Source organism: Cottoperca gobio, chromosome 17 (genome assembly GCF_900634415.1).
Source record: "Cottoperca gobio chromosome 17, fCotGob3.1, whole genome shotgun sequence".
Classification (NCBI taxonomy): domain Eukaryota; kingdom Metazoa; phylum Chordata; class Actinopteri; order Perciformes; family Bovichtidae; genus Cottoperca; species Cottoperca gobio.
Window position 1 is genome coordinate 24,659,436 of NC_041371.1, and position 16,653 is coordinate 24,676,088.

The 16,653-nt window shown below is 41.1% G+C and overlaps 1 protein-coding gene across 1 annotated transcript in view; it reads left to right on the plus strand.

Annotated features, from left to right (window-relative positions):
* The window catches only part of LOC115022450 (sickle tail protein homolog), a 116,955-nt gene that overhangs the window by 57,341 nt on the left and 42,961 nt on the right, over positions 1-16,653 (plus strand). Inside the window, exons 3-7 of the mRNA XM_029453426.1 lie at positions 6,629-6,827; positions 7,298-7,496; positions 8,426-8,510; positions 15,660-15,662; positions 16,122-16,407. Coding sequence (XP_029309286.1) covers positions 6,629-6,827; positions 7,298-7,496; positions 8,426-8,510; positions 15,660-15,662; positions 16,122-16,407 — 772 coding nt within the window. The remainder of the gene's footprint in view (positions 1-6,628; positions 6,828-7,297; positions 7,497-8,425; positions 8,511-15,659; positions 15,663-16,121; positions 16,408-16,653) is intronic.

Consider the following 16,653-nt stretch of genomic DNA (forward strand, 5'->3'; position numbering starts at 1 on the left):
TTGTACTTCCCTTACATGCCTGTAGGAATAATTGAGTATAAAATATTTTTTTACAGTAAAGGCCTTTTTATCAATAAATATTATAATATCTCCAAATGCACAGCTTGTGAACGCCTGGTGTTTCTCTTAAAACCTGTCTAATAAGTCAAGTTTGTGTCCCTTTTATCTGAAATTTGAACCTGAACTTGGTAACACTTGGTGCTATGTTTCTATTGTGTTTCCAGCTCACCACTACCAGCTATACCCATCTTCAGGCATCTTTTTCAACAAAAGAATTCAGGCGAAGTGTATTTTCTTCAAATTAAGTGTTAAACAAATCCAACGGTAAGAAGTTTGAGATTCAAACTTTAATCGGTGTCATAGACTCCAACCAATCAGAAACGGGTCAGACATTCAAACTTGAATTGGTCTTAAACACAGCAGCCTCAGAAATGCAAACAATTTGCACTCTTAAGTGTTCCAACGGAAAAAGAGTAGCCAACAAAGGAACAAGTCTGAGGTGCTGCGCCCCCCAACGGAACCTCGTGTTTTTTTATCTAAATATATAGCGTCCAAATCACAACTCACTTTTCACATTTAACAGGTGCTCTTTTATTAAATAACACATTAATTATAAATGGAGCGACGTCGACCCCAACATTCAGAAAACATTTTTTAAGGGCACACAGCCTGAATCAGCAGCAGTGATGCAGATGATAGCTCTGCTACTACAAGTAGCCAGACTGCAGTTTGTCTGCTGCTGGTCCAAGTCCCGACCAGAGTGGTAGTTTGTTAACATTAATTCCGATTAGTTTTATTCATGGTGTATCCTTGGAAACACATTAATACTTTCGTGCAGTGGCGGCTGTGGGGGGCAGCGCTGTTTTTTCAGGCAGCACTTTATCATTCAGCAAAATTAAAATTGAAGTCTAAAAACACAAAAAGTCGCCTGAACACTGGTCAGAATCAATTCAGAATTTGGTTTATTGCCAAGTAAATTTACACATACAAGGACTTTGCCTTTTTTGTCTTTTTTTCAAATCTCAAATTTAACAACATAGCAGAGCCTATAAAACAGGGATGGGGAACCTTCTTCCTATCAAGGGCCATTTAAATCCTTCGAGGGCCATACTAATTATTGAACTCATAACCTCTGCTACAAAACGTAAGACACAGCTCATTAATTTCACCTTGCTTTCATGCTGTGCGAAAAAAGCAACCAAGATCCATGTATCTTTCTGTTTTATCTCTCCATGTTTTTGTCCATGACTGTCTCGTTTAATATTGTAATACGTTTTTTGACATGACGTGACCACGTGATGACACATTCCATGACATGTTGTTTGTGAATTACCTCGAGGGCCAGATCAAATGGTCCGGAGGTTCCCCACCCTTGCTATGAAACAAACGGCCCCAAAAACACCCCCTTTTCTAAAATATTGCTTCCAGTGCCCCCCGACGTTCTCTGTTGAGAACCCCTGCTTTAGAAGAACAATCTTTGGTTTTCAATTTTCTTTCATGTTGAGGTGTGTTGGAATCGAAAATAAATGACTATCCAGGAAGTTAACCTCATATAAATACTGTATACTTATACTGCTGAACTATAGTGACAAGATCTATTCTTCTACCGCTGGTCTGTGACTTATGTGGCACGTGACAGCACTAAAAACCATCATCAGTCCTTTTGCAGATACAGCGCGGGGGCAAAGTAATCTGGTTTGTCAACTTCCCTCAGGTCTGTTATTATCAGTCCTCAAAACCTACATTGTCTCTTTAAGTTGGGAACAAACTGTGTTTTACAGGGTTGCACAACATTATGTTTGTGTTTCATGTATTTGGGATGTGAGTGCTGCATCATTTTAAACACAGAGTGGTGTCTTGAGTGATGATCTGTCTGCTGTGACCTTTCATTACATTCACTCCACGATGATGGAAGCTCCTCCCTCACCACAGGTACATAATTGTGCTTAAAAGCAGCATTCATCGTATATGTGTTGTGTATGGTTGGGTGGGACAGGCACATGTTTGCACACTGTAAAAAATGATGAGTAAGGCATTCATTAGCTGTGTCACAACTAAAATCTTTAGGGGTTTTTTCACAGTCAAGGCTTAAACCTAATCCCAGACTAAAATGCCCGTTCTAAGGCTGTTCTAACTCTAAGCGACCTGCACAGACTCATTTTAAAATAATCCTGTATTTAGCTTGTTTGAGATTAAACTAAACTGGTTGCAAGGGGGAGGATTAGAGCTACTCTAGGACTAAATTGAATTTTCCCAAAAAGTAATTTAAAGCGGTCGCTTTAGAATGTACAAAGAAAATACATTGCAAATAATATCTTTGCATGAGTCTAGCCTTTTCCTCCTCAAAGAGGAAGGCCTTTGCCCACTTCGCACCAAGTTTTGCTCACTTTCAGGTTTTTGGCAGCTGGAACTTTTGATCGGGAAACTGGTGATTTGTGTGGAGTATTTATATAAAGTTCCCTGATGCTGCTGCCCAAGCCAACTATAAAGTGCAATTCTATGAATATGGCCACTTCCAAGGAGTGATTGGCTGCATAGATGGATGTCATGTTCCTGTTAAGACTCGGTAAAGGTGAGGACCCAAATGCAGAACGCAAGACGATGTTAACAAAAAGATAACTTTATTTCAAGGCAACATGGATAGCACAAGGCAACATAAGCATAACAAGATTGCCTTGTGCTATCCATGTTGTCTTGTGCTTCCCTGTGGTGATGTGTGTGGTGTGGATGGCAAACACTCAATGTGCCCTGGCTCTTCAAGCCTGTTCAGATTCCTTTCCTCTGGGAAAAGAACACCATTAGAAACACAAATATAACCATATGATCCACAGTCATACTCGTATAATATCAAATACCTATGTAAATGTATGTACAGTAGTATTATGTTCAGTGGTGTGCGTGCGTGCCACTGTGCTTCACAGATCAACAACATGAAAGCTGTGGAAAAAGATAGACTGACAGGGGACTATAATTACCTGACAACGTAACTAATGAACTTTCTGTGGTGTATTTACCATTTGTGCTCAGGTCTTCATCTGAACTTTCTACATGGTCATCGTCTGGTATACCACCCAGAGGTTGCTGGTGCTCTATAATTCCAGACAGCAAGTCCCTGAATTCATCGGTATTGTTTGTTTCTGGTCTTCCACCAGTCTTACATCGCTCTCTTCTGGCCTCTGCGTTCAAGCTTTTTAAAGCCGGTTTAAGGTTCTTCCACAGAGTCTATAAAGGCAGATATAATTCTACATGTGATTTTGGAAAATATAAATTTGAGAAATATGAAATAAATATAGTATGTTTTTTACTTTGGATGGTTGGACACAATTTGGTTGGTTTTAGTAGGTTTTTTCATATTCAGTAAAGTTTTTGGAACGTATTCTTTTTGCATCTGCCATACTTCTGTCTCTAGATCCACATCAGAATTTATGTTTTTGAATCAATTCCAGGTTTTCATGAGCACCATTACACCAGCAGCATGTGCTCATACTGTGCTTAACCTAGGTGTTCTCGTTTAGTCTTGCTTACCTTACTCCAAGACTCTATAATCTGCGACTAACTAAGCCAAATTTAAGGCACCTTTATGCAAGAGACCTAAATGTTTTAAATTAACTAGTCGACATTAAGGCCTATTCCTCGCTTAATCTAAGCTCTGTCTGTGAAACCGCCACTTAGTGTGTTTACACGTAATAAGTGACAATATTAAGTACTACTTAAAAAGTAATTAAGAAGACTAGATTCATCCATACTTTCTATTTCTTTTTTTTCCAACACAACATAATTTCTGTCAAATGTTGTATTTGTACTATGTTGTTTATCCTGTACACACGACATCTATTGCACGTCTGTCCGTCCTGGATCCCTCCTCAGTTGCTCTCCCTGAGGTTTCTTCCATTTTTCCCCCTTTAATTTTGGGGTTTCTTTTTAGGAAGTTTTTCCTTGTGCGATGCGAGGGTCTAAGGACAGAGGATGTCGTAACCTGTACAGTCTGTAAAGCACACTGAGACAAATGTATAATTTGTGATATTGGGCTATACAAATAAATTTGATTTGATTTGATTTGAAAAACTAATTTAATTGTGGTGTTTAAGTAGGGCTGCACAATGGCCAAAATGATCATCACAATGTTTTTTTATAAATTTTGCGATCACAATTATTTATCACGATTATTTATTGATTAAAAGGTTCAACGTGTAATTCCAAGTCACCTGCTCCAAAGAAATAGGACACATTACTTCACCTCTAAACAAGGTCCAAACAATCTAAATGCATCAAACTGCACAAGCTCCTCCCCATACCCACACATACCGTCATTCTCAAACCAAACTCTCCTACTTCGTGTGTGTCCCCTCTTGCTGATGCCACTCAGGGATCCGACCACTAAACCTTCATGTAGGCCTAAACCGGACCTGATCCCAGTATACGTAAGTATGGTGTCTGTCAATAACAGTTCTTACCTTTATTCATCTTTACAGACACATGACATCCACTAATGCGTAGCAGCATAAGTCGTGTAGTGTATGATGATAGTGGGCGCTAACACAGACACATGAGGATTTATCCTCGTGTTGCAGAGTACTGTGGAATGTGTATGGCTGTTAGCCACAGGGCATTATTCAGCCCAGTGTGGTTTACCCTGTCATTACAGTGTAGTGACTCAGTGTTCATGTGCGTGCATACGGGTGAGTCTCTCTACGTGTGCTTGTGTATGCATTTGTTCATATGTCAGGTCGCAAACATCAGTTCAGTGGCCGTGCATCAATGAGTGTCTGCTTACAGAACCACGTAACATGGCTGAGCTGCCAAGAGGAAGTCCACATCAGACCAGTCACCTCTGATCAACTCGCTGCTTCACACAAACACTCACATGTTTGTACTTATATACTTGTGAGAACCCTCTTTGACATAAGAGGGTCTGTCTGTCAATCGAGTGAGATTCAACTCTTCTTTGTTTCTGGGGGGGACTAAGTGCATTTTTCTAGCTTCAACTTGAGTTGGACTTTAGTATTTGTCTCTTTATATCAGTTGTTACAATTTTCATAAATTTAATAGCTACGTTTTGGAACATCTTGACATCACTTGCTGTGTAACAGCTCAGTATTACCAGTTTTGGACCCAAAAGCATGACTCAGAGACCAGGAAGAAAATGTTTACTCTTAGCCAGAAAGTCAAAACAAGATATGCACGGGGCAGAAGTCCAAAGAGCAGACCAAGGCTCATACAGGCAGGAGTCCGACAGGCACAGTTGATAGCTGGTGCACTAAGTTCAATGGGCCGATATAAACTATACTGCTAAGGTGTGCAGTTGTGTGAGGGAGGTCAGATGAGAAATGGGGCGAACACAGGGATTACTGCAGGGCAGGAGGAAGTGGCAAGATCTGAAATGACAGGAGAGTTAATGTATGGCAAGGGAAGAGAGCAGATAGAAAATGTGGAACTAGAATCAGGTTGGCGTTGTAACAGGTCCATGGTGTATCGTCCTCTAAACCTATGTACTGGCAAAATTATTAAGTAAGACAAGACAATGTTGCCTGTAGATCACAAGGGATTGCCTTTGTGCTACATCTGAGTGCAAGGAAAATATCAAGCAAGCATTGATATTGACTTACAAGACTAAGTTTGTATACTTATTCACATCACTTGTGTTTTATCTTGATGTAAAGTAAAAGGTGTGTGTGTGTGTGTGTGTGTGTGTGCGCGTGTGTGTATATAGTCAACCAAGATAGCAATGACGCAATACATTTATACAGAACGATAGGATTCATAGAATTAACACAAAGTCACATTGTTGACTCTCCTAAACGTAACGTTGCATGTTTAGCAGATCTATGTTATCTGTTCAAAGGGTGAGTGCTCACATTTAGACAGTTACATTTGTTTAAACAAACTCAGGTCTGTTTGCCTGGTTAGTACGGTTCATTTGGGCTGGTGTGTAAGCTGTCAATCAAACTCTGGTGTGGACCAAACAACCAAACTGAGAACACTTTAAAAGGTGGGAATCCGACCTTTTGTGAAAGCAAACAAACAACATACAGGATTTTATGGGAGCAGATATGAGATTTGTGATTTTAGCATTATTTTCTAATATCTGCTGATCCTGAAATCTGTTGAGGAAGCAATCTTATAATGGGTCTGAATAAGGCCATGTATAGAATGTATATGATTTTGCATTGAAAACACTTAAGTAGTCCTGGCTTTTATTGAAGAAATTACTTATAGAAGTAGTAGTAGTTTTGGCTGACTAAAATGCCGACATCTGACTGTGGTGTAGTGAACTGCCCTGAGGTGAGGAGAAGAAAGTAAAACTTAAGCAGTCCAAACCAAATGCTTTCTGTAGTTCTCTCCCCATCCTAGATATTAGAATATGTCACCAGGTGACAAGTAGGGCTGTCACAATGTACGATTTCAGATTAGAATTTACTAAATCGTCAAAATCATCTTTAACTTGGCTTATGTGTTTACACTCAAAGGAGTCTCATTGGGTTGAATGAGAGATGGTCTACTGTCATTGTAAATCAAGTTCACTGTCCTGTTCTACATTTCCATGGCACTATTCTCCCTGCAGGACTAGAATCTCATATAATCTTAGTGTAATTCAGTCTGCTGTTTTCTTCTTGTTCATTCCACCCAGGCGAGGAGTCCCCAACCCTCTGAAAGCCCCCCCTGTACACGTGTGCAGGGCTTAGCGGAGCAGCAGGACCCTCTGGCTTCAGAGACCATGTCTGATGGAGATGGTGTGCCACCGACAGACCCCTTTACAAGGGGCTGTAAAACCAGAGCAAGTCTACCTGTGGGGTGGTCAAGAGGTCAGACAAGAGAGAGGCCACCAGGTAGGTACACACACACACAACACACACACACACACACACACACACACACACACACACACACACACAGACACAAACATCCAATGTCTTTACGGGACAAGAGATCATGAAAAATATGATAATGTGAATGCCTCTCACTACTTTTGTGAATTTGCCCTATAGTGTTCAACAAAATGTTTTTCTTTGGTCTTTTCACCTGCTAATCATCAAAACCTCCCTGACTTTTCTGTCCTTTTATCAGCTAAGACAAAATACACAAGATGAAATTAAATTAATTTAATTTGAACTAATTTCCATTAAATCCTCAGGTACAGATGCAGCCATCTTGAATTTCCCCTCTAAGCGGAAGGCCAGTCGGCAATTCTCAGTCCAAGCTTTCATAAAATGAACAGTAGCAAGACTGACATAGTACTAATAAATTTGTCCTGTGAGAGAATAAAGCTTTGTGCATGTTCGTGTGTGTACTGTGTCAGGTGTGATGTACCTTCAGTATGGGGAGGAGACAAAGCAGATCAGGATGCCCGCTAAGATCAGCAGTCAGGATGCTCTGTGGGCTCTCTTTGTCACCACCTTCCCTCATCAGCTCACCATAAAGATGCTGCAGTCTCCTAACATGGCCATCTACATCAAAGACACCAGCCGCAACGTCTACTACGACCTGGAGGACATCAGGTGAGGGCCTTTTAATGCAGTACTTAATAGTTTAACTGAGGTCTAGTCCTCATATACACAGGTAGTGTTTTAGGACTTTTTCTATGCGTTTTGGCCTTTCACCACACCCAAACGGCATTGAGGTCACTGAAAACAGAACTTTTCTAAAACCCCTACCAGAGTGAAGATTTGGTAATGTGTAGGCCAGGAAAACAGTTACCAGAGCAAAACAGAGTGTTTGGCTTATAACATCTGAGTGTGCACCGTTATCTTATTTGTGAGGCGTCATGAGGTGACATTTTGTGTAATGGCAGACGTGGCAAAAAGAGTGCCGATTGTAACCTTGCAATCAGGTATTACATGGTAACACATTAATGTACAGTTACTCTTCCACTATATTGAGGAGCAAAGGCATCAGAATGCTCCACGGAGGTGTGTGTTTGTTTGTGTGTGTGGCCCAACCTGCCCACTGGCCTTGACAGCGCTTCAATTGTGTTTCGTTTTCATTTAAATTGATTTTTTAAAACAGTGCTTGTGTGACGCTCACCCAACACAAACAAACAGCCTCCAGACCTAGTGGGAGGAAGCCAGATCGTGTGGGGAGAGACAGTTTTAAATTATATATAGAATTTATTTTTATAAATAAATATTTTGATGCTTTCATGCTATTTCATGCTATACCTAGTGTGGAGTCTTCCTGTTTCATGTGACCGGAAGGCCTTCCTTTTTAACTGAACTCAGCATTTCACATGTATTTGAGAGCGTTACATACACACACACATACACACACACACACACACACACACACACACACACACACACACACACACACACACACACACACACACACACACACACACACTTTGGATTACATTAAGCTGACACTTTTGTCTGTTATAGGGTTTAACACACACATTAAACGTCACCGTGTGTGTTCTGTTTGCTTCTAGAAACATCACATCCCACTCCTGTCTGAAGGTTTATCATAAAGACCCTACACATGTGGTCAACCGCCATACCAGGCCTGAGGGAAGGGTGAGTCAGCCAAAACTCTGCTTCTGTCTTCACCCTTCATATGTTGCATTGTATCTTGCAGCGTTGATACAGTAACCAGATTTTCAGCTGTGTTTCCTATGTGACTGACAAGAATTTGATGAGACTTTAAGGGAATTATGTATTTATTTAGGAATGCAGAACAATAAGCCATATTCAACAGTTTAGTATATTAAAAGTATCCGGCTGTGTCTGCACTTTATTAATATATTCAGGAGTCACACTGAAGATACACGTGTATTACATACAATCTATTCTTATAGCCCACATACCCTATCCTCATTGGTGGAAAATGGGGGAAGGACTATGTCCCCCCATGGAACATTCTTGTCACCGTGTTTATAATGATGTCACATGTATATGATCTTTTAGCCAGGCTTGTTACTGACTCCAATATGACTGGGATGTTAGGGACTTTTCCACAATGAAAGGTAGATGAGTCACGATCTTGTTGTAGTTTGATCTGTTTCCTGTTTTATTGTGTCACTCTCCTCTCCTTGCTGCCCACTTTACTTCCTGCCCTGATTGCATTCACCTGTCCCATCAGTTCTGCAGCCACCTCACCTGTTGTCACTCCCCTCATTAGTTCCTCCCTTTATATAGCACTCCAGCCCCTTGTCTGTTGTCGGTTTGTCATTGTTACACCTTTGTGGCTGGATGTCTCCCTCGTGTCTCCCTCGTGTCTCCCTCGTGTCTCCCTCGTGTCTCCCTCGTGTCTCCCTCGTGTCTCCCTCGTGTCTCCCTCGTGTCTCCCTCGTGTCTCCCTCGTGTCTCCCTCGTGTCTCCCTCGTGTCTCCCTCGTGTCTTCCTGGTTTGTGTTTTTGTATCACCTTAGCCTGCTCCCTCAGTTTTGTTTTTTATACCTGTATTTTGGATTTAGCTTTGCTATATTAAAGCTCACTTTTTGTTATAATTATTGTCTGTTTACTGCATTTGGGTCTTCCTTTACCCCACCGTAACTCAAATCAAATCAAATCAAATTTATTTGTATAGCCCAATATCACAAATTATACATTTGTCTCAGTGTGCTTTACAGACTGTATAGGTTACGACACCCTCTGTCCTTAGACCCTCGCATCGCACAAGGAATAGTACAGTACAAACCGACCAAGAATGGACCCAACGACGATTTGTATGATCTTTACATTCCGTTGATCTGTTGTTTTGGGCAATGGAAAGAGGCCACCTGTAAGAGGGACCAACAGGCCCTACTTTGAAAGGCCCACGGGAAGGTGGCTGAGAAGCCTTGGTTGAGGTATCTTCTGCCTTACCTCGCAGATCAGTCTACCTCCCTGACAGCTAGCCTGCCCGGAATGAGTCAGGGGCTGCAGCAGGAGGAACGACGGTTCCTCCTGATCAAGCCCCTGACCCATTCCTGGGTACTCGCCTGGCACTGCGAGGTCACCTATGTGTACAGAGGGCATTCAGGAGGAGATTTGGCCATGCTAGCTACCGTCATTCCAGCTCCCAGTCCCCCGTTCCTGCTGCCGAGCCGCAACAGACCCCAGTTCCTGCTGCCGGACCGCCACAGCCCCCCATTCCTACTGCAGGGCCGCGACAGCCTCCCATTCCTGCTGCCAGGCCACGACAGCTGTCCCCCAGCTGCCTCTCGAGACCCCAGCTGTCCCCATGCTGCCTCTCGAGACCCCAGATGTCCCCCAGCAGCCTCTCATGACCGTAGTCAGACACAAAATCCATTGCGCCACTAGCCCGACCAGTTGCTGTATTAGCTCGGTTCTCAAAGCGTTTCAACTAACTAGTTGTGGACTTTGTTGACAAGTCCTGATTTCGACGGAGAAAATATGACCCTCAACCAGGAATACTGAGTACTTTGATGTTGGTTGCAACATGCCTGCACGCAAACAGCAGCCGTACATAGTTTGAAGACTAGTTTACTTATAATTTTTTTAATCAGATTTGAACTGGGGGACCATTTGATCTGCAGTCAAATGCTCTGCCACTGAGCTATACCCCCTATAGCAGGGGTGGGGAACCTCCGGCCTCGTTTCAATTCGTAAAACGCACGCAAAAATAATCCACTAGCAAAGAACTAGATGGCAATATTTTAAACGGCCGACTGACTGTTTTTCCTGGCCTAGGTCAGGGTCCCTAAACACAACACGAGCGGAACGTGTCATCACGTGCTCACGTCATGTTAAAAAAACTTTTTTTCATATGTTCTTTTGCTGTGACAAGATACATTTCCCCATTGTAGGACTAATAAAGGATTGTTGATTTCTGATTAAACAGAAAGATACATGGATAAAAAAGTTGCTTTTTTGCACAGCATAAAATAAAGGTGAAATGAATGGGCTGTGTCTTGTTTGTCTTCTTTGCAGAGGTTATGAGTTCAATAATTAGTACGGCCCTCGTGTTGTAAAAATAAAATGGCCCTTGATAGGAAAAAGGTTCCCCACCCCTGCCCTATAGCTTCTGCTTTACACTGCATATTGATAGTCTGTGAAATGACCATATGGATAACAAATTTAAAATCAATAAGTATCTGAATAACTAGGCTCATCACCTCCATACATCTTATTTCCATGTTTTTATTTTGTTAAAGCTACAGGGCTTTTGCATCTGGCTCCTGAGCGGGTTGCAGAACCCTGGCTTAAGGGCACTCACTGGAACTAAACATGTTACCCATGTTTTATCATGAAAGACAGTAGCCACCTGGAAGTGACATGTATATGAAGTAATGTCCCTTTAATCATACACACCATCATGTTTATGGTAGTTTGTTAGAGAGCTCACACCCAGAGGTCATGTGATGGATGTTTATTTGAGCTGCTGCTGCAGGAGGATTTTGTTAATGTCAAAGCTTTATGTTCTCAGAGCTGTTCTGATAACATCCCACCCAAGATGTTTATAAAAATTCTCAATTCCACAGCTGTGTTGCCAGTTACTGAGATTATTGGGGCTGTTTGTCAGTGGGGGGTCTGATTCTGTCAGAGAACCAAGACGCTGTTCTGCTCCCACTAGTCTGGCAGATTAGATTCCTCCTTCACTGTGCACTACCTTCTGTCAATCTCTGCTGTTAACATACACGGTAACAGTATGCTGTGACCGTCCAGGTAATCTGTGGAATGTTATTTTCCACACATAGTTCATATACACGCCTGAAGACAGATATGGTAGATTCATGTACATAACTCTATTCGTGTAGAAATAGGAAAATATTCAAATAAGTGTTAGTTTGGGTTTAACAGTGCCATTCAGTCATTGTTTCTTTTCGGTTTGAACATGAAATCCAATTTATTTTACAGTAGTACCAACACACTCAATGCTTCTCATCTGAGTAAGCAACACATGCTCACAGAAAATAAATATCTTCATTAAAGTGACTTGCATGCAAAAAAGCAAGTTCATAACTCATTGCTTATTTTATGTTATTTTAGTATTGCATGTGTGAAATGCGGAGTAAATACCCTAGTAATTTGTAATTTGTAATTTGTGTGTATTTAGACTTCTACTAAACTCAACATTTGAAAATTTGAGATACAGGCAAGTTTGAATTCTTGATTTAAGGTTAATATTATAATTTTTACTTAACAAAAATTAACTTAACAAACCCTAAAACCACACATATTCTGAAAATGTCTGTTCTTAAATGTTACAAATTGACAGACATTCAAAATGATCTGTTGTATTACTGTATATCATAAGCTAATACACTGGGTATCAACTGTGTGTGTGAGTGTGTCAGTGTGTGTGTGTGTGTGTGTGTGTGTGTGTGTGTGTGTGTGTGTGTGTGTGTGTGTGTGTGTGTGTGTGTGTGTGTGTGTCGTCAGAGTTGGAAGGAGAGTTTGTTGTTGTGGGGAATCTCTGTCAACTCAATTTGTGCTGGAACAATCATTTGATTGACAGCTTGCGCTCCCAGTGTAACTGGTCTGGATGTTACGCTGCAGGCATTATTTTATGTCGTATTGTCAGACTCCTGGCAGTTTATGTGTTATGACATGTAGGCTCTGTGTAGGATTAGAGATCAACGCCCTTTTGAAATAAAGAGATGGATTTGAATGGTGTAACCCACTCGTCATACATGCTGCTGTGCACCTCTCATCTGCACATTTACTGGAATACTCACTGTTGTAGGTAAGTCACAAACAGCACAAACTATTTTATCAAATTTGAATTTTTCTGTTTGGAACAGGAGCTGCACAAACGCAACAGGTTACAGGAGAAACATGTGTAATTAAAAACATGTACACAGTCTGGGTGTGGAACTTGTATAAATAGTGCCTACTGAGTGCCTTCCACTGAGTGTGGCAAACCGTCAGGCATTGAAAAGTATTGTTCAGACTGATTTTAAATTTAAAACGATTTTTATTTCATACTGTACTTTATTAATTTATTTTACGGCTGGTTGAGCCTGAGACAATAGCAAAAGTGTGTGCATTTCAAAAGTCTATTTTTGTTAAACAGGAGAAAAGATGTAAGATATCCACTGATATCTGCTGGAATGCTAAAAGCTAAACTTTGTCACACAGCCTTGATTGAGTCTGTTACACCATTTCAAACTGTAATGATTGCCTTTATTTGGCTGGCACTTAGTGTTGTAACATGTAAAAGACAAGTAGGTGGGAGAAGGTGAGAGCCTTTGTCAGTGTTGGGAGTGCGAGGCTATGGCTATTTCCTGGAGGCAGTGTGTACCAGTTCAGACAGTATATTGTGAGAATATTTGAGGGCACTATGTTGTGCATACACTTCACACTTAGAATTAAGACACTCAAATAGAATGGTGTTTCCCTCACTGTCAGCAGGAATTACATGTTTGTGTATGTGTACAACTTTCTGAGGAGAACATCCGTTACACACGCCTTAAACATTGTTTATGCTCTAGGTTTGAATTCTGATATTCATTAAATAAATGTGTGCATGCCCACTACTGGTTGTAGCAGGAGTAAGTACTACTCTATAATACAGTCAGGATCTATGATACTAAATTAGGCTTGGAATGCCTGCAAAATTCATTGTTTTCCAAACACTGACTGAGCTTCAGCCCACATTAAAATGCCATTGTGATCCTAAAGTTCTACTTTTTGTAGATTTTTTGGAGTTAAGCTGCAGAGCATACAATACCAACAGCTTTAATAAAATGGGACAGTGTGAGTTTTTTATAAAAAATAAGCCTAACTCTGAGTCACCTATGACAAAGACAAGAAATACTTCTTTACATGAGTAATGGTGGGGACACGAGAGCAGAACTGTGCTGTCCACCAGCTGCTAACAGCTAACATTAACTAACTTTCCTCCTGACCATTTCAACACAAATGTGTTGTTCAATATGTAGCATTATCAGGGATAATATAGAGTGTATCCCCTACATCAGTGGTTCCCAAACTTTCTGTGGCCAAGGCACACCAAACACCAAGCCAAAATCTCAAGGCACACCTGTGTTCATATCTGGGCAAAATCCCCTCTATAACACATAGTAGCACTGTTATCACTCTGTGAACGTTTATTTAGTCTAGTCCTTTTAAGATAGCTATTCTCCTTCACACTAGCAGAGAGCCTTTGATGTGTCACACTCTAATATTTACCACCATGCGCAAATGGCTAAAACGTTTGTTGTTTTTTATGATTGTTTTATTTATATTTAGGCCAAAGCATATAAGACCTATTGTTTCTATATTGTGAAATAAGTGTGTAGGACAAAGTACCGATAAAGTACAGTGCTTCCCTGCGCAAGACGTTTCTTTTTTTTTTCTTCTAATATTCACAACTCACTTTTCACATTGAACAGGTGCTCTTTTATTAAATAAACTAAACACTTATGTTATTTATGTGCACGTGTCAGTGTTTGCTGCGTTGCTTTGCGTATTTACAATCTCACGAAGTTTCACGAAGGGCGGAGCTCCGCTCCCGTAACACACACACCCACACACACAGCTACAGTCAGAGACAGCGGAGGAAAGGTAAGGAGAGAATTTAAAAAATCTGCGCCACACACAGCACCCCCGGAGAGCAGTAAACCTAGGGAAAACACTGAAGTAAATTACAAATCATTCATGCAATGTGTATGGCGTTACGTCACTGTGCATGAGGAGTGTCAGAAAGCATTGATAGAGGAAACGATAGTCCCGGAGGCATGCAATTCCAAGGAATTAGACAACTCGGTACCGGTTGGACCGGGGTTGTCTGTTCAACCCTTCTTTTGTCAATTCAAAGCAAGCCAGTTAACACGGATTATTCTCTGGTCATAACAATTCAGATAAGACCTGGGTCACAACCATAGACTGTATAAAATATGGTCCACTGGTCTCAGAGACAGCACCCATAGGTTTCTCAGGAGACGTTGTGAAACTCAAAGTGGGTGGCTCCGGCAGTGACGTCACTCTACAACTCCCGGCTAATCTAAAGACCCCCACACCCAAGGATAGATAAAGGATGGATGATGGACCTTTTACTCATGTAGTTCTAATTTAGTAGTTCTAATTTGCTTAACTCTTTGCTTTTTCTTAAAAAGGTTCCTGAAATACTTTATATACACTGTATCCCGGTTCATGTAATATGGTTGTAAATAAAAGGAAAATTGCTTGCATGATATTCTTTTCTAAGCATGCATAACATTTAAAATTTGACGGATCTGATTGTGAGAACTAGAAAGTTCAAGTTGACCCCTCTTGAGCCTTAATTACACAAAAATATAAGTGGGTTTCACTAAATAGATGCATTTTTCTGTGTATCTATGTTATGGTAGTGAAATACAGTTGAAGCATCCCAAATACCATGATTACCAAGGCAAGTCAAATCAATTCTCAAGTCAAATCTGCTGCAAAGGGTTTTTATAATCTATACATACATCCCCCTCTATTCTTACATCCTTGATTCAGATAAGGAAAACATAAAAATCAATACATCAATCTCATAATTCAGCCTGATATCTTTGGCGTCTTTGGAGAATAAATAAAAGTTAGTTGAGTTTCAGTAATCCATGGCTGCACAACATGAGCAGGATGAGGATCATCGTGCTACTGGCTTCAGTTTTAATGTTTGACAGAGCTCCTTGATGGCAGAACCTGATATGTAAAACTGGCTCAGTGGGAGCACCCAGACACTTTTGATTGAAATGCAAGTTCAGGCCTGTTTGTGGCTTACTGGGAACTGACAAAAGGTATTCTAGGAAAGGAAGTCCCCAAATGGAAGAGGTAGAATGGGGATGTTGATAAAAAGTGGGTGTACAAAAACTTGGAATTATCACAAATGAACTTCTGCTGTACCTAAAGAAATCAGATTAATTAAACACAGTATGTGTATTTTTATATTTTTTGTTGAAGGAAACAGAAAGTCAGGTTGGGTCAGAGTTGTGAGGTTTACACAGCAGCATCAGTGGGAAGTCAATCTGATTTCACACATGTTGATGCACTGGCTTTATGAGAGCGTGTTGACGCTTGGAGCCTCCCACGCGCGCGCACACACACACACACACACACACACACACACACACACACACACACACACACCTTCTCTATAAAAGCAGTTTTTCCTTTGAACTGCGTCTGAGAGCATTCAGCATATTTTATTGCACGTTGTTTCTCAGTATTCCCTAAGAGCGTAGTTTTACAGTGCTAACTTTTTTTTTTGTTGCAGATCTCGAAAGAGGTGTTGTATGGCAGTCACAGTCCAGTCCACATCCTGTCGTCATCCAGCCGCAGCACCCTGCACAACCTGCAGGGCTCCATGTCCCCACCCATGGTCCGCTCCATGCCCTCGTCTCCTTCGAGGATGGTGTACGGTGGGAGCATAGGGGGTAAGACAGGGATGGGGGATCCAGGCAGCGCCACGTTACCAAGGGAACGCTTGTCAGGGGAGGGGCGATCCAGCTCACTCTGCTCCAGCACCAGTGCTATACTGGAGAGGAGAGACGTCAAGCCTGGTGAGATCCCTGCAGGGTCATCAGCTGAAGAATGTTCAATGATTGATTCACTATTGCAAGCTTACAAAATTCAATGTGTGTGTTTTGTTTCTGCAAAAGGAAAGAATTCACTTGGGCTATTTTTTGCAGCCCAAGTCATGTCATTGTTATTTTAATAGCCCAAAATTGGTCTTTAAAATATGTACAATATTATTATGGAGTCAATACAGATATTTCATAAAGACAAGCAGGGCTATTACATATAAC